This window comes from Pseudorasbora parva, chromosome 21 (assembly GCF_024679245.1).
Source record: "Pseudorasbora parva isolate DD20220531a chromosome 21, ASM2467924v1, whole genome shotgun sequence".
Classification (NCBI taxonomy): Eukaryota; Metazoa; Chordata; class Actinopteri; order Cypriniformes; family Gobionidae; genus Pseudorasbora; species Pseudorasbora parva.
In genome coordinates, this window is record NC_090192.1 from 29,459,725 (window position 1) to 29,485,022 (window position 25,298).

The window sequence follows — 25,298 nt, forward strand, 5'->3', positions numbered from 1 at the left end:
TTTACTGGGAAAAACTGAAAGCGTCTTCAGTGAAAATTAAGCCCCACCTTCTTTGATCTGATTGGCTATCATTTTGAAACTGACTGAGTACTGTAGAATGTTAATTTTTAAACTGTCTACCATCCTAACAACAAACAGACTGGTGCGTAATGAATAAAATAAAAAATGAGGAGGTCAAATTGGCTATTTCCTATTATTGGTGGGGACTTGTCTCCCTCAATGCCTATGATGGTTACGGCCCTGGCATGTAGTAAGACCGTGTCAGTGAGTTCTTAGACTTCTTTGACAATTAGTGTTTCCACAATCCACATAAGCCACTCTTATTTGTTTTATGCTGGTTACACACTCTGACAAAAGAGAAAAGCAGCTCATAACAATTCTTGAAAACAACCTGTCAGCTGATCAGTGTGTTCAGCTATGCATTAGATTGATTTCAATATGTAGATTTCCCTAGCAGCATTCTTGCTTATGCCAGTACTCAGAATCATATTTAAAATATCCGTATCCACAATAATCATCCACTATCTACTTTTAAGGTCAAGTTACATCTTACATGTTAAAGGTGTTCCTGATAAAAGCTTTCGATTTGCCTTTTGAAACCATCATGTGAGACAAAGTTCACCATACTGGGTGTGTTCATACACACAACTTATGTTCATTTATGTTAAAATTCCCCACACTGTGTCAACATAATTTATTTCCTACGAAATCCATCTATATCAATAAGCATTGGCTGGTTTGCCAACATCTTGTTGTCAACTATATTACGATCTGAAAAAGGAATTTTTAAGCCTCTGTCTTTCTAACCCTCTCTCAACACTGTTATGTTATATTCAGCCATTTTTCATAGATGGTCTCTCTCTGCTTGACCTTAACACATAACGAGGGAGTTCAACACGGCCAGGCAATAGGGCTGAGCCAATGATAGGCAGACCTCATTTTCGTATAGGATAGAAACTCTCAAAATTTTGAGGAAATCCATAGACAGTGGCACTGGGACTATTATGTATTTTACAAAAAATGCCCAAGTCTGATGTGAGAAATTGTGGACATGATACCCCGTACAGTAGAACAATTTGTGAGCTCTATGAGCCAGATCTTGTATGTAGTTATAATTTAAATGTATCACCTTATAATTGCATTAACACCAATATATTACCTATGTGTGGAATGCTGGTCCTGTTGGCTACATTTTTCCCACATACATATGAAATACAGAGAGTGCTGAGCTCTTTGCACCCTTGTTTCTCTCTCTTTCTCTTGCTCTCTATCTCTACATATCTCTGTACATGTCCATTTACCCTCACAATCACCATCTCGGTTCTGCTCCTGTTTTTTTGGTGAAGTAGTGGACATATTATAGTGGTTAGGGTGCTTTGGAGATAATGGGCACCAGTAGTTTCAGAGCCAGGCTCTGGAGCTCTCTGGTACAGCCTGTGCTGCGTCTCACAACCATTTTTGGCCATGTTTTTAGAACCAGAACCACACATGCACCAGGTAAGACTTGAGCTGAGATGGTGGTGGTTGTGTGTATATCTTAGTGTGTGGTATTAAAAAGTTTTAAAAGGAATTAATGTTCCTTTTCATATGATGGCGGAAGCTTTAGTAATTAGTCTCTGTATCATAGCCAAAGCATTGCATTTTCTTTGTGTATTTGTGTTAACAGCACGTGACACAATTATGTGTGTCACATATTCTGTTTGCACACAGCTGTGTGTAAACATCTTGTTTGATAAGTGTGACCTGCTTGCTAGGCACAGCCATTTATTTTCAAGTTTAAGGAATTCCTTTAAAAAATTGGATCAGGTTTTGGATTTGATGGTCAATTTTAAAGCAACTTGAGCTTCATGGCTCTGCAGAAGTGATTATCAGGCACAGTGAGTGAAGCATGCCTTTGGTTTGGAGCACTGCCCAAGTCTTGGTGAATACCACTTGTTTTCTGTAACGCCTATATGTCTTGGAAAAACTGCGGTTGATCTGAGAATTCTTCTTCTTGCCTCTTTCTCTTTGCTGGTTTGAATATTTTCCCTAACTAATCAAAATAATTGTTTGTCTATTTAAATAGTGTGTTTGTGTGTGTTTACTGTACTATTTAGTTTGATAATTAGTTTATCCCAATGTAATTATTTTGGTGTATAATTCTTATGAGTATAGCATTGAGTCATTGTGTGTTGTAATAATTGGTAGCTTCATTTCCTTACAAGTTTTTCTTTCTCCATTTAAGTAGTTGTGCGTGTGCGTATCCACATTTATCATAACAGGGTGTGTTTCTCAAAAGGGAGGGTAGAAACAATGGTTATTTATTGTTACAGTGCAGGGAGTCAGTCAAGAGCCGATCAGCTATGGAGCCTTGCTTACTGAAAAGCAGTTTTTACAGGAGGAAGGAGATTTTATTTCACCATCTCTTCTGGAATGGAACAAAACACCAGCCTAAAAATTTGGAGTGAGATTTGATTAGAAGTTATTAAGAAAGAAAGAGAGAAAGAAAGAAAGAGAGAGAGAGAGAGAGAGAGAGAGAGAGAGAAAGAAAGAGAGAAAGTAAGTAAGTTTTGGATCAAAGACTGTTTTGGATCAAACTTTTTTTCTTATCAGACCCACAGGTTCTCATATTTCTCATGTATCATTGTCTTTCTGGGAACAGTTCTTTCCATAGTCACGTTGTTGAAAGGGAGACAGAGTTGCGATTTTGGTTCTGGCAGGCCCATTTATATGTGTATCTGTAAGTGAATGTCCTAGCTCTTTTTCCCCGTCCACAGCCCTTGTTCTAATTGGGATCTGTTTGGGTGCTCATAAAAAGCATCAAGAGCTCATTTGTGTACTGGATCTAATCTCCAGCTCCCAGCTTTTCTGTCCCTGTCTCATGCATGAAAGCCTATTCAGGTTTACAGAAGGCTCTTTAAGGAGCTGCATGATCCCATCGCCTGCTGGAAAGGCTGTGAGAGATTGGATGGAGGGCTATAACAGAGATGAAAGGAGTGGCATGCAAGACCTGTGTCCTCACCTCTGTCACAAGGATCCATCTGAATGCTTCGCTGCTGTAATTACTTTTTTGGGTCCTGTTGTATTCTCTGATAGATTTGGACCAATCAAAATGTATGAAACAAGCCACAAACTTGTCCATGTTTTTTTATTAATATCCCCCTCTGTCCCAGGTCATTATGAGCCTAAGGTCCCTAAGGACCACACTTTGTGTCTTCTGATTGGTTCTTTTTTATTTAATAAATTAACCCACAATATTTAACAGTTTGCTAGGCAGATTTGAGATATAAATGTATTTAAAGCTGTTTTTTTTTGACGTAAGACACCAGGTGCACCATGTTTGAAAGTAAGTTCAGTGCTGTTTCAAAGGGTTGTACTTGTGTAAACAAAGTATAACAACTCCATTAAACAAGAGGAATGTCGCTTCAGATGTCCCTAGAGTGAAAAAAACATTCACACAGTTTCGGTCTGCCCCATGTAAAGAAATGTGAGATCTTAACCACTGATTATGAAAATACCAAGGTTAATAAAGAACAGAGAGAACAAGCAATCAAGCCTGCAAAATCTCGTATTCTCACTTTCTTTTCAGTTTTAGCTTGTGTATTTTAATCCAATAAATACTTGTAGCAAAAGCAAAACACCTTAGTCCAAAGCCACTTTCTTGTTCTTCATTTACCATGTTTTCACATTACTAGGGTTTGTGTTCAGTGGCACATTCTCAGTTCTGTGTGCATTAGGAAATTAGAGTACTGTGTACTGTTTTGTCTTTTTTTTGTAGAGGGGGAGTGATATACTATACTGATGCGCATGAATAGCATTTTTTTTTCTTCACATGAAAAGATGCCCTAGCCTGTGAAACCAGGGGCAGCCTTTAACAATGGCTCATTGTGAGGTATGCAGGCACTGCAGCGCACAGTGCTCTCTGGAATAATCAGCCTGTGTCCATCTTTCATCTTGTTGAAACATGAAAGTAGATGATTATGAAATTCATGGGAACCTTGCTCCTCTGAGACATGAATGATGAGCAAGTTAGAACAGATAACGTTTTGATTCTACTTTTGAAAGAGCATTCAGTGTGTCATGTTGTTTTAGTATGCTTATGTACCTACTAGACTTTGAAAAAAGCAGAATTGTGAAATAGTACAGCTTCAATAAAACTTTAGTTTAACAACACCATAAAATAGTCTTCAAGAGGCAGATACAGCTTTGTTCGTGAGTAATGCCAAGTTTAAAAACATCTCAAAGAAGTTTGTGGAATGAAAGAGGATAATGCTCCCTCCTCTTTTGTGAAGTCCAGCCTGTGTTTTCATGCAAACAGAGACTCCAGCCAATCACAGCCTCCCTCTAATCCATTCATGTGACTACGTTCAATGATTAACCCTTAATGCCTCCCCTTTTCCTAGTCTATGTTGTTGCTTCTTCCCTCCCCCACCTCCTTCCCTCTCTTCCTCCTATTGGCTGGGTAGGCGGAGAGAGAATCAGAGTGAGAGAGAGACTGAGTTTCTCAGGTCTGAACCAGACAGTCCTGTTCAGTCAGCCGTCAGAGAAAGAGAGTTAGAACGAGAGTTTGAGCATGCCGGACAGGTGGATTACTCTACATCTGGACCTGGAATGTGAAATCTGGGGAAGCTAATAGAGCTTACCCTTTTTGTGGACTCTCACAGCCATTATGAAGGGACAAGTGGCCCTAGGACACCTTGTGCCATTTGCCCCAGTGCCCTGGGACTTCAACAGGACTCCTCCCAAGAGAGGTAAGAGCGTGGAAGAGTTGGTGAGTGAAGGTTGGGAGAAGGAGAGATGCATGCAAATGCTGCATTTTCAACAGCAGCAGCAACAACTTCAGCAGCAGCCAATTATGTGCCCACAGGACTTCAGACCTGTACCGGGACACTGGGAGCAGCAGGCCTACCTCGGACAAGCCAATGGGTACCGTCATCAATGCTGGGAATACGAGGACTCGGACAAGATTCCCTACCAAGAAGTACCTCCCCAACAATTCTTCTATCAGTCACCAGAAGCAGTGTACCAGGAGCCAAGGATGCCACAGGAATGGGCCGGCAATCACTGTTTCTATCAGCATCAAGAAGAACTGGATTACACTGAACACAGAGACTTTGCACAGAGCCCAAGGAGTAAGGAACGTCCTGATCATGTGACTCGGTACCACTCTTGGGAATCAGATGAGTACTATGAGGGTCGAGAGCCTTATAGTCGCAGAGATCGGTATGCGTACAGTTTAGACCGCGAAAACCGGGACTACTATGATAAGGAGCTAGATAAATACAGAGATGGGGACCGCAGAGGCCGGGATTACTATGACCATAAAGAGCTGGATAAGTATGACCGTTATAACCGCAGAGACAAGCACTATGACAGTAATAATAAAGAACACTACAACACCAGGGAAAATGACCGGTACAGATATAGAGAAGCAGACCACTATGACTCCAGAGACAATTACCATTATGAGCGCTATGATCGTAGAGAGAAAGACCAGGGTGATGACAGAAAGGGGGACCGCTATGACCGTAGTCACCGTGAGGAAGGCCGTAGAAGCTACCAGCATAGAGAAAGGGGTTCACTTGATCGAAGAGACTATGAAGGGTATGCGCAAAGGAAAGGAGATTACTGTGACTACAAAGAAAAAGAGAAGATCCACAGTGACTTTAGGAAAGATGACTACTGTGACCGTAGAGAAAGGACAGTAGAAAGAGAACTCCCTAAACTAAATAACAAGGAGTTGTACGAACATAAAAAAGATAACCACTATGACCTCAAACCAAGAGACCGGTATGATTACAGAGAAAATTGCAAGTCGGAGCAGAGAGATCGCTATGAACCTAGGGAAAGAGACTCTTATCAATACAGAGAGGGAGATCAACATGATTGCAGAGTAAAGGAAGATCGAATCTTCTGGAAAGATGAACGTTATGATAGTGGTGTTAAAGACTGCTATGAAGACAAGGGTTGTGAGAGCGATCAGAATGACCAGAAAAGCAGGGAGCGTTACAGAGATATAAGGTCAAATTCAGTAGAACAGAAACAAGACGGTTACAGTACTGACCACAGCAGTGGACGGCGCTGCAAGGAATGGGAAAAGGATGTTTATCACAAGCAGACATTGAAGGAGAGAAAGTCATATGAAGATCCTGTTCAACTCACTTACGACCACAAAGACCGGTACAGCGATCACCGGGGCTCAGAAAAACTGAATGTGGAAGGTCATGGCCAGACACGGAAACCCATTTATGTGGGTTCTCTGGACAGGAACAGCTTCTATAGAAAGACAGCACCCAGCTCTCTCAGGAAGTCAGAATTTGCCACCAACAGGAAAAAGAAACAAGGTAAAGTACATCAGTAACACGACAATAAATCTGTGAGGTCAGAGTTGGGGTAAACCACACCTTTAGGTGGCTGTGGGTGTCCACATGGAGCCCATGTTTATATCTATCTATCTTTTGACCTTGTCCTAGAGCTCTGCTTTAGGACATTTCCAAATCGATTCAGGAAATGCCAAAAGTGCTGACTGTGTTGTCACCATCTTAATGCATAGGTATGCAAGTCTATGAGACTGCCTATTGAAGCTGTCAGTGTGGAGCAGAGTTTCACGTTTTTTTTTCTCTCAGAGGTGAACTTGGAAACTTAAAGGGAGGGGGGAACTTGTCCAACGGGTTTGATTACTTTTCAGAGTTTTTGTTGTCAGTCTCTTCACCCGCTCGTTCTCTCCGTCTCTCTAGCTCTCTCACCCTCCCTCCTCTCTCCAGACTTCTTTTCTTTTGTTTGACAACCACTAGTGTTTATTGACACTGTGACTTCAGACAAAGATAAAATAAAGCACCAAAATGTAAGCATCAGATTTTACATTCCCTTTTGCCATGAGCTTTACATTGGCCTCAAAACAAAACACATTTGGACAGTTTCGCTCCATTTATCTGTATTATTTATGTTTATTTTTCATATTTAACTTTTCAAGCATCATTTTTTCCGAAAGAATTGTTAATAATTACCTTTTTTGCTAGTCATGTTCAGTTTAGCATGTCCATAGTTTAAAAAAAACTAAATCACAAACCAAGTGGTATCCACAAACAGATGATGTTAAACGTTTCTTTAACTACTGACTTGAAAGTATTACATTATAAACAGGTAACAAGGCAAAATAACTTGTTCATGGAATTAATGCACTGATATTCATGGGGCACATGGGGTTTAAATGTGTCTACTCCTTCAGGTTTCACTGATAGTCATGAATATATGTTGCTCAGTTATAGCAGCCTTATCAGTGTAATTAGATTTTTAGCTTGAGGTGCCATTGTTTGTTATTGTTGTCAGTTGTTGGTGATGGGTGCTTGCAGTGGGTGTCTCAGTGGGAGATTCGTCTGGTTTGTTTCATGTCTGACACAGAGCAGGTGGTCAGTTCAGCCCAGGGTAATCCTCTATAACCTAGTTCACCAGTGAGCACCTCGATGGGGAGGAGGAGGAGGAGGAGGAAAAGAGACTCCAGGGGAAATCTCTGGGACTAGGATGTGCTTGGTACCAGATCCCTCCCCCAATACATATAGCCTTCAAACGCCTCTTTCTATTGAGTTTGGGCCACTATGAGAAAGAGGCCCAGGCTGACCCTGCCTGACTCATAATATGAGGTTATCTTTTTCCAACTTGACTGAATTGTACTCCTACTCCTACTTGGCTCATATTCACTTTTTTTTCTTATTTTGTAAATGTTGCTGTCCAACAGCTATTCCTAGAAAGCGTCATTCTTATTAGCAGAGTTTGGAAAGTTACAAAATGTACTACACTTCACTTACTAATTATTTCTCTAAAAAGTATAATTATAATATTATCTTTAATATCTTTAATAATCATTTATCATTATTACAGTTATTCATTAAAAAAAAAATACTTACTTACTGTTACAAAAACTTACTATGAATTTTAGAGGTCATTTGGTATTAACATTTTACCAGTATAAGGATCTAATACACAAACAAACAAAGTTATTTGTACATTATCAGCAGTGTATGTTGGTATGCCTTTATTTTTTGAGTCGCCTGTTGCTGGCCTTTGTAATCCCAGTGCAGTTGCCCATGCCAGTGGGCTGGAAGGGGATTAGGTGGAAACCTTCAACCAACCCTCACACAACGTTTGTACAACATTAAGTCAAGGGCCAGCTTGGCAGACAAAAGCCTCAAGTCACAGACTGAGGAGGGAATTAGCTAGTTAATATAGGTCAGGAGCTCTCACACATATCCTGAAAAACAGATGCTACATTACTGCTCATTACCACACTGCTGCCTTTGCCCTTGACTTACTGAAATGTATAATCAAGACTGAATATTTACCCATGTGTTTATAGTAATTTTTCTAAGTACTGTAAAAGTATTGAAAGTGCTTATTTTATTAGTTTATCAGAAATAAAGCTTAATTTATACTTCTGCGTCGAGTGTACGGCGAAGCTACATCGTAGGCTGTGTTGCACGCGTAGCCTACAACATACCCTGACGTGCACCTCTCCAAAAATGTAACAATGCGTCAATTCTACGCGGACCACAAGCACTGTGATTGGTCAGCCAGAACCCCTCCCATGCTCCCTCTACATGTGTAACTGTATGTCGACGCAAAAGTATAAATGAAAATAGAGGCTACGCCTTAAGACACAGACTCTTCTTATCTGGAACAGCACAGATGTGTCAGTGACAGTGGGCATGAGGATCTATGATAGTAGCAAAGCTCTTCTTTGTGAAGAGGGAAATCCTCTCGGGTGGAGTCAGATATCACGTCTTCATTTTGGGCATAAACATTGAGCTTTGTCCCAGTAGGCCCCCTGATAAAAGACCCGGAGTGTTAGGATGCATTCAATTACGCAATATCTCTGTAATGCTAATCTCAGCCTGTTAAGGGGATTATATACGACTTAATGACTTGGACTATGCCAATATGCACATTGAGACATGATCGTGATTTTAACACATTCTGCGAGTAAGGAGTTCTTTGGAAAAGAGGTGGTATAGTGAACCTGTTTTTCAAGCATAACACCAATATTACATTGGTTAATATGGTGAGATATTGATGAAGTTATAGGTCTAGACACGTTGTGCAGGTGTTTTTAATTGAACTGTGAAAGAGAAGACAATACTTTAGAGTAGCCGAACTGCCAGGTGCAATGGTTTCACAAGATGAAAATACGTCCAGTTTCAGCTGTTAGGCTCACTCAAGAAGGGGTTCATTAATGCTCTAGTTCATCTCAATGGCAGTTGTTCGTCTAGCACAAGAACACCCAGAAGTATGTGATTCCAACCCCATCTTTGCTCATGTGTGCTCAGTTTTTGAGCCTGTCACCTAAGCCATACATTTTCTGTGACTCAAGAGTGATTCATTACATGGCATTGGCATCATGACAATGTTCATTTACTAATGGCACCGCATAGACATGCACAATCTCCACCCCCTTAGAGAAGTGCTTTGATCAGATTTATTTAAAGCTACAATGTGTAACTTTTTTAGTTTATTCTTAGCTAAAAACACTTAGTTCTTTCAAAAATATATGTGCTCATTAATGTATATACTTCTTTCAAGTTATAAAGTATTCTGGTAAGTTTATAATATGCCATTGAAAATACATACGGGTGAGGGGTTTGAATGCTGGTCGCCATGTTGCCCCTCCATCTTGAAAGTACATTAACCAAAGAGGGACAAACCCTTAAATTCAAGCTTCGCCTTTCGCGTTTTAACGCTCGATGGCACCGTGCCGAATGTGAAGAGGGGGATTGCCATGTTAATCTTGGACTAAATCAACCACCGTAGGAGTTAAAACGAAATCAGAATTGAGAGGAACAGAAGCTATTATCATATACTTTTTCACCGCTAGATGGGGGAAAATATCACACAGTGTAGCTTTAATAATCGACAGAAATAAAATGGTAGTATAGAAGCATTTAAAGCCACCAGTGGAGAACATGGTTTTATTGAACTCGAGTATCGATTTCACTGCAATAAAGGATTGCTTCAGAAGGAGTCTAAATCTCTTCAGTAGAATGCCACTTTACATTCCTGTTCATTATTTTGTAGAGACATTAGATATGATACTAGCAAGGCCACGAAATTTCATTTGCTCTTATTATCAAACAATGCCAGTCTTTATTTACTTTTCCAAGTAAGGTTAGGATGTTTTGACACAAGCATAAGTCTGAGAGGATGTGGAGGGGTTAATGGAATGCTTACTCACGTTTATTACGGGTGTGTCACATCCCACACAAATCAGACGCTGACAACGACACAGAGAACTGGAATGTGAACCTGCAGCCTTTTGAACAACAAAACAAAAAGCGTGTTCAGTGACGCAGATTGCTGTGGTGTAACTCAAATACTGTTTGTTCTTATGCAATATATTCAAAATAATTTTCATTAATATCACATATGCAGAATTTTACCAGTACTTGTAAGCCTTGTAAGATTTGAGGACGACATACTTTAATTTTCCAAAACATGTTTACTTCGTCCTCAATTCTGACTAGTGCCGTAAATCTGTCAAAGGGACCGGATATTTGTGGCTTGCGACAACATGCAGCTTTCACTCACATACTATGCGTCTCGCTCCCACACTTACTCTCATGTCAGTTGTGAAAGGTGTCCATGGTAACTGGGCGGTCTTATGTGAACTTTATGTTGAACACACAGTCCTGATAATGTGACCTTAGACTAGAAAGGGACAAAAACATCTCTGCACATTCAGACCATAAAACACCCTTGAGTTTCACACAAATAAAAATGTTATCAATTCATTTTTAGAGTAATAAAACAGTTTGCTTTCTCTGTACCACATTTGTTCCTGAAAATGACCTAATTGTTTGACCTTGTAGAATAATATATCTGACAGGCCACTTTATATGCATATATTTTCAGATTTTTGACATATATCCACAATATGTTTGCTCTCCCATTTGGAAGTCTGTACCAACAATATTATAAATATCATATGTATGGATAAAATATCTACATGGTACATAATTCTATATAATATACAGTATTTGTATAATTAATTATAAATTAATAAGTCTATAAACAAGTAAATAAATATCGACTGATCATTTTTGAAGTTCAGCTCGATACAGATCAAATAAAAGGGTGCCCACCTGCTTCCCTGCTACACCTGAACAAAGACTCCCACTTTAAACAGAAACAGATTAAGAGTGCTGAAAGGCAAAGAGGCCTTGGCATTGAGAGATCCTCAAGATCTTGATGGAATTCAGGCTCAGTGAGGTGGGGCCATGCCCCAAATAGCCGGTCACTCCAAAAATGTGGAGTAGACCTCCCTAAATGAAGTGTCAGTGCAGTTTTTTTTTTAACAGCATCAAAATCCAGCTCCAGGCTTTGGTGTGCGAGTAACTGTCTCTGTGCTCGCTCAGTTGTGTGTAATGGTGCAGGTTCCCATGCATTCAGATGGTAATGCAGGGACAGAATGGAGTTTGTGTCTTCCAGAGAGAGTTGTCCCTGTTGATACAGTGGGACGGAGCAATTCCACTCCGCTTTAGAGGAATTCACCGCCTGTGACCTCTGGTGTGTGTTTGTGTGTGGCATTGAAGATGAGGAGTTTGCGGGAACAGGTGGGTGACGTCGTAGAGGGCCTGTCCTTTCTTTGAATGCTGCTGTGTTGTTGGCACAGAAACGCATGATGATAAAAAAGTCTTCGCTTTATAGATTTAAATGTTCAGTATGATTGGCAAATCACTGTCAGGTTCATGGGGCAAAGGTGTTTGTAAGAGTAAGTGTTGTGTGGCTTTGTAAACTAGTTTATGCATCTTGGCTTTGTGCGTGTGTATCATGTTTAGTTTGGTTTTCCATGATTGTACTGAGGCCGTTTTAAGATTCAACACTAGTTGTTTATGGAGCGTGAACATTGATGATTTAAAATAATATATTATGTGAAGATTCAGCTTTTGCTTTGCAAATTTCTTTTATTTTATAAATACAGTACTGTGCAAAAGTCTAAGTCACATTATTTTCACCCCACACAAAAAAATTCTGCCTGTCATTTATATATTTTGCAACAGTGTGTCAGTAGGTACTATCAGTTTACATTTTCAAACATGTATTTTGCCATTAATTGTAATAATCCATTCCAGTGAGATTTTCGTATGCAGAAGGAGTCTGTTTGATCCACACGGAGATCTAATCTCACCATCATCGAGTCCGTCTGTGATTACATGAAGAACCTGAAAAAACTGAGACAAAATCCACAAGAACTGCTACAACATCTCCAAGACGCTTGAAGAAATCCTCCTGCAAAGCTCCCTGAAAAACTGAGCAAGTGTACCAGAACAAAAGCTCTTTAAAACGCAACGGGTGATAACACCAAACACTAATTTGATTTAGTTATATTAGGAGTTAATTGATAAACAAAATCTCTTGGACATTATTTTTGAAAGCATTCTCACAAGTATCTAAAACTGTTTGCAGTACTGTAGCTTTGCAGGAGGGTTTCTTCAAGCGTATTGGAGATGTTGTCGCAGTTCTTGTGGATTTTGTCTTGTGGATGGGTTCCCCAGCACTAATTTATATCAATAATAATTTTGTCACATTTTTGTCATAAGTAAATTTCCTTTGCAATTTATGTTGAGAATTGTTTAGGATACAGTATTTTTATTCAGAGTTCAATTTTAAACAAGCCTCCCTTTTTTTTTTTTGCCATCACTGGGTCTGCATTTGTGGGAACTGTGTGAGCAACACATGGATTGCACTGGCTGTAGCACGACCCTGGAAGCAAACCAAACATAATGTCACGATCAATTATCTTCACAGAAACAGAAAGAGAAGCCATTGTGTATGTGTGTGCTGGATCGAGATTACCCTCTGCCATTCAGCAGACCATGGCACACATACAGAAGTCTATGAGCTCTGGCTCACAGTCTTGAAATTAAACAATAGTTCTAGCTCACCTCATCACACGTGCTGTACTGAACTGAATTTATAGGAAACCATGAATCACGAAGATGAAAAGGTTTCTGCATAAATTGAGTAACTACTGTACCGCAACTTAACATTTCATAAACGGTTTTCTGAGGTTTAGTTTCAGAAAAGATATTTTTGTTTCAGAATGATTTTCACATGAATACTTTTTCTTGCCTGCTCTTGTAGTGAAATAACTGCCATGTATCCACAAATTGAAAAATAAGTCCTTGATCAATATGTGTTGTTTTAGACTGTCTGAGCTCACATTTTTAAGCTCCATCTGAATGAACATATTGTGAGAGAATTTGCTCTTTGAAGATTATTTTGTTCAGAACAATGAATAAGCCTATTAAGTAGATGTGAACATGTTGCATTGTAGCGGTAATATGTGTGTATATGTAAAGTAGAACAATTAGTACATGGATGAATGATGCTGTATAGACAAACTCTTTCTTGTACAAAGACTTGGAAAATAATTGTAAATGACCTCATTTATTGTTCATTTAGTTGTACGATGTTGTAGGGATAGAACAGTGCATGCTTGTTGTCAACAAGTTTGACCATACAGAGGCCTAGTTCTATAGATAGATACCATTATTAGAAGTAGTTATTAATAGTTTATTTAATTAAAAAATTAGCCCCTGGTTGTATCGTGGATGACCCATCATGCGCTTTAATTAAGGCTGCAGTTTTTGTCCTGTCAGCTGAAGGGAATAAAAACTCAGGGCAGAAATTAACATTAATAACATTATACTTTAATATTATAATAATTTAAAGTATTTTTATAGTTTATTTTTCAGTAGCATCATAGACACTTTGACTCATTCAGTCAAATTTGGTTGTCTCATCATAGTTTTGTAGTTTAGCAAAAACAACAGGTTGCATCCAAGGATACCTGCTGCTTGCTAACTAATGTCAATTCTGTTAATTATTGTAGGGACCAAATGTAAAAACCAATCACTGAATGTGCATATTGTGTCAACTACTAATATGATTATTGGGGTATGTGGTCAGAATATAGGCTTTAAAGATTAAATTTATGGACAGTTATTATGCTGTGACATTTCAGAGATCAAATGTGTAATGGAATTACAGGACCATTTGGGTTCCGCTCAAATCTCTTATCAGCCTTTACCAAATCAGCAACATTAAAGATTTATTGTAGGGTGATGTCAGAATGAGTCACCACATCGGATGGCTAAGAAGTCCTAAGCCAAAGACAAGCTAAATGAATCTCTCTAGTAACATTTTGACTGTAAAGCGAGACATAAACTCTCTCTCACACATGCGGGTATCATGATTATATACACTATCGTATTCATACATAATCTTTTTCATCCCTCCGTTTGAAACTTGATGTCATCTTAGCTGTCCCATTTTTATGCATAGTCCCATGCCCCACCTCAGACCCCCCCCGCCGCCTCCTGAGAGGGTTCATGTCTCACTGCGTGATTTGACAGTCCTTTGTATCCCCATAAAGCAACATCTCGGGCAGCATTGTGGGAAGGCACTGATGCATGAGACAGATTTCCCTCCCACACTCTCATGCCCCAGTCCCATTTGACCGCCAGATCTGACCGAAAAGATCAAAGAGCAGTCAAACTTTACTCCAAGCCATGACATCCTCTGGACGGCCAGCGGCAACACGCAGGGCAAACTGCCTTCTCTTTCCTATTTTTCAGCTCAATTAATGTGTCCCATTTTCTTCCCTCCTGTTTTATAAATGAGTGTAATTCATTCAGAGCGGTGAGAAATCTTTTATTGTGTCTGTACTGGCAAAACTAACTATCTGTTTGTCTTTCTTTCTTTCTTTACTCTATCAATATCTATTGTTCTATCATTCTATGTATCTTTCTTTCGTTCTGTTGTTCTATTTGTTGTTCTGTCGTTCTACTTAACCTTCTGTCGTTCAGTCTATCATTCAGTTGTTCAATCTATCATACTGTAGTGTAGTGGACATTTTAAAACTGAAAGGCTAAATAATAATTAATAATAATAATTTGACATAATTTTTGCCCAGTAGTCATAATTTTGATTTCAGCAGCCATAAAGTTGTTTTATACATTCTGCTACAGTTGTTTCACACTGTTCTATCAAAACAAAGCTTTAAAAAATTCATAGTTTTTGACCAGAATTGATTTGTGGTTGACAAGGGCTCTCTCTCTCTTTCTCTTTCTCTCTCTGTCTTTCTCTCTCTCTCTTATCAGAGATGACACTGCTTGCCTCCCAGCCAAAGTCTCTGGAATCATCGCCGGGATCAGCGGCCACGGCAGAAGACCCCGAACAAAGGATGCTGGAGAAAAGATTAAAGGTCATAGAGGAGCTTCTGCAGACAGAACATGACTATATCAAGGATCTTCAGATGTGTGTGAAGGAGATCATTCAGCCTTTGCAGAAGAAGCAGGTCTGTAAAAATGACAGCACTCAACGAGCATGAATGGTGTATTTTTTTGTAATGAGAACCATTCAAATTTAAATGTCCACGTCTTGTAGGTCCAGAATATTGACTTTGATGGTCTCTTTGGAAACATCAACTCTGTTATTGACCTTTCCCGTCGACTCTACAAGACCCTCCATGACACTGACTCAACAGGTTAGAGCAAAAAAAAAATCCCTGAACTCACATTATAGTTTGCGATCAGTCTCCATATTGCTATTTACCATATTCATGTTTGTTCTTTAAGGTCAAGTGTTCCTGGACTACAAAGGGGAATTGGAGGAGGTTTACAAGATCTATTGCCAAAATCATGACGACGCCATCTCTTTACTGGAGACCTATGAGAAGGACGAGAACATCCAGAAGCATGTTTTGGAATGTCTAGAGAAGCTCAGGTAATTTTTAACCAAAGGATAGTCATTGTTCTTCATGAATCGGATACCTTCAGCTCATTGCATGGTGTGGTTACCGCTACCAACGCATGTCAAGATCCGGTTGAGCATGTTAATGCTAGTCAAGATTTTTAACAGTGTGTAGCTGTATGATAAAAAGTTGTGTAGGACACTAATCGTGTGTTATTAACGTTACACGTGATCTGTCATTTTTAATGGTATCTGGGATTGTCGGCCATGTGGTGTTGACAGAATTGCATAGTAATACAGCATCAAGACAATGCTTCAAGGTGTGCTGGGTTACTGTCATCGAGATACGTCTCAGTGTCTTAGGATCTTGTGGAACCAGTCCATTTTTATTCACTTCTACTTGGAATGCACTCATCTGGTTAGACATAGGATGACTAGAAGTATCTGTGGAATTCCACGACAGGAAACATTCTCCAAGTTCTTTGAATTCAGATGCTGCATGAGTACTTGGTGCAAGTACACTATTTTTCAAAAGTTTTGGATCTTTACATTTTCAGCAAAGATGTATTAAATTGACATGAAAATTCAGCTTTGCTATCATAGGAATACATTTCAATTTAAAATATATTGAAATAGATAAATGGTGATAATATTACATAATATTACTCTTTTTATTGTATTTTTGATCGAATAAATGCAGGCTTGGTGTGCATAAGAGACCGACCCCACACTTTTGAATGGTAGTCTATTTTGCATGACACATAAGCTTTATGTCTCTCAGTTTTCAGATCTTTGTTATTGTGGATTAGTAATGCATGGCGGGAGAGGAATGCGCCTCACCTAGTTTCACCACTTTGTAGGTTTCACTGTTTCATCAATCGCTACCAGCCTGTTTCTTTAGCTTTATATATTTAAAAGGCTTTATTTAAACTTAAACACAATGTGTCTTGCCTCTGAGTTTTTTAAGCTAGGTCACTTCCTGTTAGTACAGCGTTAAGTTTCCTCTTGCTATTTGCCCAGATCAAACAGAGAATACAAGGAAATATTCACCAGATTCAGTCCCAGAAATGTTGTAGAAGGGAGTGGGAACATTGAGTTGTTTTTCCCAAGTATCAAGGCATTTGCGAAATGTGTGTGCACTTTGCCAAGACTACAGCTTAGCTTTATTCCAAATTTAATCTGAATCCACTGGAGAAATTGCTAGCATTTTGATTCTGTGGCAGGATGTTACTGTAATGAACCTAGCCATAAAAAAGATAAAGAAATCCTCTAAAAAGGTCCTTAAAAATGTCTGGAGCCTTATTACTTTTAGCTTCCACACTTGAGTGCACTAGACTCTGACTGACATTTGATTTTGGTTCTCAGTGGGAGATCAGAAAGGGGCCAGTGGAGGCCCCACACAGGGTTACTGTTCGCCTGAAGCGGGTCACCCATGGCATGAGTTGCCCAGGCAACAGGCAGCTTATTAATCGAGTGCAAAAATAGTTTTTCCGTCTTGTTCGTTTTGCCCTTGTGCCCGCTGTATTCATGTTCATTGCAGCATAATGGCAAAAATTACTTTAATTATAGAAATACGCTGTGTGAAACAAGATCATTGTGTTAAGCTCATTAGCTTATTTCTAATAAGAGATAGAGGTGGTTTAAAACACTGTGTTTTGTTCCCTTTCTCTCCTCTCTCTCCTTCTTCCTCTCCCCTGACAGAGGGATATACCGTGAGTGGTAAGTTTAATGCAAACTGCATGTGAAGTGCCTGACTGCATGCTGAACATTTATTAACCTGCATAACCCTTTTCTCCTTGTGCTCTTGCGTGACCAGGGTGCCTTGTATGCTCTGTGTGTGTGCTTTGTGGTCATTTCCTTGTCAATTCTGAGTCACATTCTGACTTAAATGTGCACAAATGATTAGGGCTTGATTCCGATTCCTTTGAGTATATAATACCCATTGTGCTTACATATTCTTACATATAGAAAGCTGCCTCTGCTTAGGCTGTAAATTGTGCAGGGGAGTGTTTCCTGACTGATCTTTTTAAAAAATTAAAACTATTTTTAATTAAAACTATTAAAATAGCCAGTTCTTAAAGGGTTAGTTCAGCCAAAAATGAAAATTGTCATACTCGAGCTCATTGTCGTTCCAAATCCGTAAGACCTTCATTTTCTGAACATATTTTGGGAGATATTTTTGATGAAATCAGCAAGTTCTCTGACCCCTCCATAGACAGCAGTTTAATTACCACTTTCAGGGGCCAGAAAGGTAGTAAAAATATTGTTAAAATATTCCATGTGATGACAGTGGTTCAAACTTGGAACGACATGAGGGTGAGTAATTAATAGCAGAATTTTCATTTTTGGGTGAACTAACCCTATAAGAGTCAGTGAATCAGACTACACTGATCATGTGGTATGCTTTTGATTCAAGAACCGGCTCTTTTATTTTAGTCATGAATATTTAAATCTGACTACACTGATTGGTTGTATATTTAAAAAATTGGAATAGTTCAGAAGATGGTTGCGATTAATCTGAATTTGTTTTTCACTTTATTTAGCTTTACAAATTAGATGCAAGTTGTGCAAAAAAATACTCTTGAGTCAGAATATGACCCCAGTGGGAAAATATTTTAAAATATATATATTTTAAAGCTTTTTTTTTTTTTTTCTCTCTTGCAATTGATTTAATGCTTTTTGGTGGCATGTGAAACGGTTATTAACAACCTATGAGCTTATGGTGTGGTACTTTAAATAATAAACCAACCTTACAGTGGTGTCATTTATTGTAATTGCTTCATGATGTTAACTCCAAATGATTTTTCCTAAGATCCAAATCATGCTTCGTCTCTGGATTTGGATCTCCTCTGTTTTCATCCCATCAGTCAGAAAGTGTGCTCTTTGTTAGAATGTCTTAGTAGCCTACTGTGTCTACTGTAACCCTTTTTAAAGTGGTTGACAGTGAGCCATGGATCATTGATGGATGAAAACAATGTGTGTGTTCAGTGACCCCAGTGTTTGTCAGAGGAGGATAAAGATTGTTACCTAGATGAGCATATAAATCACTCTTTTTCACTTTATCTCCCTCTCTCACCCTTTTGTTCTGTCACAGGGGAAAGACAAACTACATTAATTTGGGTTCCTTCTTGATAAAGCCAGTGCAGAGAGTGATGCGCTACCCGCTGCTCCTGATGGAGCTGCTCAACACCACTCCTGAGTCACATCACGACAGGAAGCAGCTCGCCGAGGCAGTGATGTCCATTAAAGAGATCAATGTCAATATCAATGAATACAAAAGAAGAAAAGATCTTGGTATATCTATCTATCTATCTATCTATCTATCTATCTATCTATCTATCTATCTATCTATCTATCTATCTATCTATCTATCTATCTATCTATCTATCTATCTATCTATCTATCTATCTATCTATCTATCTATCTATCTATCTATCTATCTATCTATCTATCTATCTATCTATCTATCTATCTATCTATCTATCTATCTATCTGTCTGTCTGTCTGTCTGTCTGTCTGTCTGTCTGTCTGTCTGTCTGTCTGTCTGTCTGTCTGTCTGTCTGTCTGTCTGTCTGTCTGTCTGTCTGTCTATCATTTTCTCTCTCATTCTATCTATTCTAACTAGGTCTATCATTCTATCTATCTATTGTTCTATTTGTTCATCACTCTATCATTCTGTCTATGGGACAGAATATCTGTTATCTGGCTGTGTGTGCGCTCTGAGTGGGATCCATAACTCAACAGCACCATCTGTTGTTTATAGTGGTGAAGTACCGCAAAGTCGATGAAGACAGGCTCATTGACAAGATCTCAAAGCTGAGTATGCACTCCATCATCAAGAAGTCAAACAGAGTGAGCAGCCATTTAAAGCACTTGACTGGGATCTCATCTCAGGTACATTGGCATTGTTATTATGACTCCATTACTGGACTGAGAGATTCAGTTGATAATTGGTGCTAACAAAACTGCATTTCTTAGATCAAAGATGAAGCTTTTGATGATGCAGAGAAAAGATTCAGACTTCAGGAGAGACTCATCAAATCCTTCATCAGGAATATCTCCCTTTATCTGCAGCATATAAGGGTATAAACTTAAAACTGCCCTTATGTTTCCATTCACTTAGTCAGTGTTTGTTTTGTGTGGTGATTGATCACTTCACAATTTTAAAATCCAATAGGAGTCAGCCTCAGTAAAGGTGCTGGCAGCCATCAGTTTCTGTGACGTCTACACAGAGCGGCAACAGCAAATGGATCCTGAACGTTTCCAAAGAGCGCATCGATGCATCAGCGACACACAGTTTACAGAGTTTGTGAGTAACGGTTACCTTTAATTGTGAAACACTATTTAAAAAAAACTATTTTTTGTGATCTAAATTTCTTTTAGTTCAAATATTTGTTTCCCCCCATAATCACTGATTTGAATGAAGCACATATGTCATGATATTGTTATGAACCACATCTTGACTCTTTCTAAATTGAATGCATGTATGTCTGTCTGTCGTTGAGCAGAAGGAGAGGACAGAAGTCCTAGTCATCACTCCCCTCACCCAGCTGCTCAATATGTTCGCCGGTCCCCACAAGCTGATCCAGAAACGTAGAGACAAGCTGCTGGACTACGACAACTGTAAGGAGCGTGCAGAGAGGCTGAAGGACAAACGTGTGCAGGAGGAGCTACAGGCAGCGAGGAATAACTATGAAGCTCTGAACGCCCAGCTGCTGGATGAGCTGCCCAAGTTTCACCGTGCAGCCGAAGATCTGTTCACCAGCTGTGTGAGGGGCTTCGCTCAAGCCCAGAGAGATTTCGTTTCACTCACGCTAGGGGAACTCACACCACTGCTGCAGGTGAGGACATTGTTTCATCAATATCTACATAATCTACATCATTCATATTTGATGGTCCTGTGATGTATTCGTCCTTTTTTCATTTTTTTAAACCTATTATTATGTGTTTACATCCTTGCAGCTATCTGGTTTGGGTGGTACAGAAGGAAATCTGGTATCCTTGTTCCAAGAAGAGCACACACGAGTGTTGGATTTACTTCAGAGCTTCAGTTTCTTTCCCGATAATCTTCCCACTACTATACGCAAACCTTTTGAGAAGAAGACTCTGGAGAAGCAGAGCTCCAAGAAGCAAGGCCCTGTAAGTTTTCCCTATTAAAAAAGACGGGTTGTTTTATATAAAATTAAAAAATGTCAGTAATTAAAATAAAGCTAAAATAGAATCATATTAATAATATTAAATGGAACATTTAAACTTAACACTACTTAGATGTAAATTAAACTTGAAATAATTAGTTGATTAAAAAAAACTGTTGAAGTACTACATTTCATAAACTGAAATAGTAAATAATAGAATTATATATATATATATAAATATATATATATATATATATATATATATATATATATATATATATATATATATATATATATATATATATATATATATATATACATTTACTACAATAATAATAAAACATTATAAAAACCAAAAAAGCAAACAATTACTACAACTTAACATGAAATTGAAAACTATAATATAAAATATAATATATATATATAATTACAAAATAATTCAGAATTATTTTAATAATATTAATTATAAAACATCATAATAAAATATATATAATACTACAATAACTGTTCCAATAACTTTTTTAAATATCTTCCTTTAACTCTTTCTCCTTTTAGTTTTTATAAAAATGTTGCCATGCAGCCACCTCCAGCATTTTTGATAATTTTCACAAAATTCTGGGCTCCAGAATATTCTGTTGCATGAGTATCTGAACATGCAATATATCTGAAGTAAGAACCGAGCCTCTGCTTTTAAAACAGAAAACACATTTCCTGCTTCATGCATTCTTTTTTATAAACACTTGAATGTGGGTCAATTTAATTTAAAAAAAAGATTTTTTTCTCGTCTTATTTCTGCTCCTTTTTTTTGTGCAGTTTGATCCAGAGATTCTCTACTCTTTCAGAAGATGGGAAAGAGTTCATCTTAAAAATTCATGATTAAAAACAGCTTTAACCACAGTGGTAAGCTGATCAGACTTGACTGGTTGGCCCGTTTTTGAGGTGTTTTCGACGCTTCGCAGTCTAATACACAAAAAAAATCAGACAAAAAAAACAACTTAAGCTGGTTTAAACATATTGTTTAACTTAAAAACATTTTTCAGCATCACAGCCAAACGTCATGAAGAAAGACAATATTCAGGCAGTATTCTGTCTATTCACTCTCCACTCTTTTTATTTTTTCCTCTTTTTCTGTCTGAAATTGCAGCCAAATTGTGTAATACAGACGGATGAGCACCGAGCAGCACTTCTGGCAAGATACGGGCCAGAGAAACTCTACCAGGCTGAAAGAAATTTTAATGCGGCACAGGACCTGGATGTGTCCGTACTGGAGGGAGACATGGTGGGTGTCATCAAGCAGCAAGACCCAATGGGCAGCCAGAACCGCTGGCTAATAGACAATGGAGGTTTGTATTGAATTATCAGTGTATGATTCACATGTCTGCATTTCCTAAAAGGCAGTTGGCTTGAACACCCTCTTTTTCTGTTTTTCTTTAGTTACGAAGGGCTTTGTATATAGCTCCTTCTTAAAGCCCTACAATCCACGCAGGAGTCACTCGGATGTTTCCATTGAGAGCCAATCATCAAACGAGTCGGGCTACGGTGGCTCTTCTCCCATGTTCTCACGGCAGAATAGTAACAGCACTCTGACTTTCAACCAGGAGACATCGACTGTCAGCTTCTCATCAGCATACACTCGCCCTAATCTGGAGACCACCCCAAGGAAAAACAGAGAGGCTTCTTCAACCAACTACTCCCCTGCCAATCAGAGGGATTCCCTTGACCCCACCTTCAGAAACTCGCCCAATCTCAAAGAACCGTCAGAGACAGCCTGTCGAAATAACAGGGATCACTCAGAACCTTCATACCGAAATCCCACCAATCACAGAGATTCTTTAGACTCCGATCAAACCACTCCCACCAATAACAGAGACCCTCCAGACTTCCCTGAGACAGATTGTTCCTCCATTAAGAACTCCAGGTATGAATCATCTTCGAGGTATCACGACTCGCGCGGCTCACAGCAACGACAAAATGGAGACTCATCGGTACAGCAGAAAAGGCCACAGTACCCTCCTGAGGAGTATGTTGATCCAGAGCCTGAACCTGAGATTGATGGACACCAGGTATGTCTTAACTTAATCACACCAGAATTACTTTCAAGTAAACATAAAATTACATTTACAACAATTCATTTTACTTCCATAAAATATTTCAGAGTGAAAAAACAAGATATTAAATGAGAATATAACTTGTTGATCGACAATATACAAGTTGAATAAATTAAATTATGGTGACACTTTATTTTAGGGTCCATTTCTCACTATTAACTAGTTGCTTATTAGTGTGCATATTACTAGGATACTGGCTATTTATTTATGCTTATGAAGCACATATTAATGCCTTATTCTGCATCACCATACCGGGTATTCTACATTGTCACGGCAGTTAAGTTTTTTCCGTTTTAGTTGAATACGGAAGGTGGTCAGCCAGAAGCTAGATATTTTACTTTATAATGTGTTAAATATGGAAGCTTTTCTTACAAAACCCAGTCGATTCGCTTCAGAAGGCCTTTATTAACCCCCCGGAGCTGTGTGTATTATTTCTTTAATGAATGGATGAACTTTTTTGGGCTTCAAATTTTTGGGCTGCCATTCATTGCCATCATGCTTGGATTAGCCAGACAAAAGTTGTAGTTAATAGTTAGTTATTTCATTTTCATCTTTACATTTTGTAAATATTAAATAATTACAAAATAAAATGTGTTTATAATGTAATGTTTACAGTATTAAACTGCATTACCCACAAAAACTATTACTTAAATCTTTAATTTTATATATATATATATATATATATATATATATATATATATATATATATATATATATATATATATATATATATATATATATATATATATATATATATAATATAAATGTAATCTTCGTTAAATTGTTCATTGAAAATAATTACTACTTCATTACACCATTTGATCTTCCAAAATGTTGTGTGCAAATTAATAATTTTACTCTATAGTAATATTTTAAATAATGATTTTAAATTATTAAATGTAATTAATATAATTAAATGTATAATTAAACTGCATTACTTTACATCTGTGGTTCCTCATATTAAGAGGTTCAATTTGGATTTCATGTTGACTTCTAAAGATATATTTGATGGCTGTTTTGTATATGCATTATAAAAAATAATTAACTAATCATACAAATATAAAAATACCAAAGTGAAATAAAAAAATGAATTTATAGTAAAATGATTAAACAGGTTTTTACATGTCTTTTCCATCATATTTATTTTCCTACTTCATTTCCCCCCCAGATATATTACGCTCTTTACTCCTTCAGTGCACGGTGTGCAAATGAGCTCAGCATTTCAGCCAATCAGCGGGTCCGAATCCTGGAGTTCCAGGACATGAATGGCAACCAGGAGTGGTGGCTGGGGGAGGCAGGAGGACGCAGGGGTTACGTCCCATCCAACTACATTCGCAAATCTGAGTACACATGAGTTGCTTGTTTGTACAAGGGAAATCTCCCAACTGCCCCAGGCCGCTACAGGCCACCGCATTAAAGGGGAAATCACTACAAAAGGACATTATTGTGCCTTAACTATAGAGGAGATGCACTGACGTGGTGAACTGGCCATTGCTACTGATGGGGAAAAATACCCTCCGTATTGATTTCAGTCAATGTGATCCACAAATGAATGTAACTCCTTAGCACCTCCTAGTGCTCATAGAGCATGGTGCATGTGGAATTTAAAATAATGGAGTTAATTTTTTTCTTCTGAGAAGCAGATTGATGTCGGATTCAGTGGCCTGGCATGCTCTCAGAACACTATTCCATTATAGTGTTAGCGCTTAATTGCTCCGTAGAGAGCACAGATCTCATTTGATGTGTAGGAGTGGAGTGGAGTGGAGGATTTGTATGTGGCATGTGTGATGTGATTCACACTGGAAGGAGAATGATGGATTTATATTTCTGGACTGGCATGATATTGATGATAGTATTCAACAAAAAACGAGCAAGTGAGTGCGTGTGTGCCAGTAAGAAATAGATTTGTTTGAGTGTATGGTGTGTTATGAGAAGTTGCCTCCCTTCATCTGACAATCATAGTGCACCTAGAAGAGAGAGAAACGATTCTGTTTGATATTAATGAATGCAAACAAAACCATTTATGTGAAGTGTTTTGATTTACTCCCTATTGTGGCTCCCAGATGATAACAATATTACCACTGGTGACCATAAAATATGAATGAAATGCAAGAGACACTTTTTTTATGGTACAGTGTTTTTTTATTTACCTTTTTACTTTTTGATAGCATTAACTTTGCCACTTGCACTTGAATGCATTTAGAAGTTAATACTGACATGTTTTGAGCAGTTGTGAGTGAGCTCATTTGATGTGATGCACCAGCAGATGATCTCTGAATATTTATCATCTCTCATGCTGTATATACTGAGAATAAACTTCTGCACTCCAGTA

General features: G+C 38.3%; 1 protein-coding gene across 4 annotated transcripts in view; it reads left to right on the forward strand.

Moving 5' to 3' along the window:
- dnmbp (dynamin binding protein) overlaps nucleotides 1-25,298 on the forward strand; it is a 61,721-nt gene extending 36,423 nt beyond the window's left edge. The window contains exons 1-15 of one of the 4 annotated variants that reach the window (XM_067430692.1): nucleotides 4,498-4,730; nucleotides 4,847-6,323; nucleotides 15,132-15,328; nucleotides 15,418-15,517; nucleotides 15,609-15,756; nucleotides 17,425-17,442; nucleotides 18,818-19,017; nucleotides 19,487-19,617; nucleotides 19,702-19,806; nucleotides 19,901-20,032; nucleotides 20,232-20,564; nucleotides 20,686-20,862; nucleotides 22,003-22,201; nucleotides 22,293-22,921; nucleotides 24,135-25,298. In XM_067430692.1, coding sequence (XP_067286793.1) covers nucleotides 5,018-6,323; nucleotides 15,132-15,328; nucleotides 15,418-15,517; nucleotides 15,609-15,756; nucleotides 17,425-17,442; nucleotides 18,818-19,017; nucleotides 19,487-19,617; nucleotides 19,702-19,806; nucleotides 19,901-20,032; nucleotides 20,232-20,564; nucleotides 20,686-20,862; nucleotides 22,003-22,201; nucleotides 22,293-22,921; nucleotides 24,135-24,320 — 3,861 coding nt within the window. In that variant the 5' untranslated portion in view covers nucleotides 4,498-4,730; nucleotides 4,847-5,017 and the 3' untranslated portion in view covers nucleotides 24,321-25,298. Of the gene's footprint in view, nucleotides 1-4,481; nucleotides 6,324-15,131; nucleotides 15,329-15,417; nucleotides 15,518-15,608; nucleotides 15,757-17,424; nucleotides 17,443-18,817; nucleotides 19,018-19,486; nucleotides 19,618-19,701; nucleotides 19,807-19,900; nucleotides 20,033-20,231; nucleotides 20,565-20,685; nucleotides 20,863-22,002; nucleotides 22,202-22,292; nucleotides 22,922-24,134 lie in introns of those variants that run through there. The other 3 variants (XM_067430691.1, XM_067430689.1, XM_067430690.1) reach the window with 3 other exon arrangements.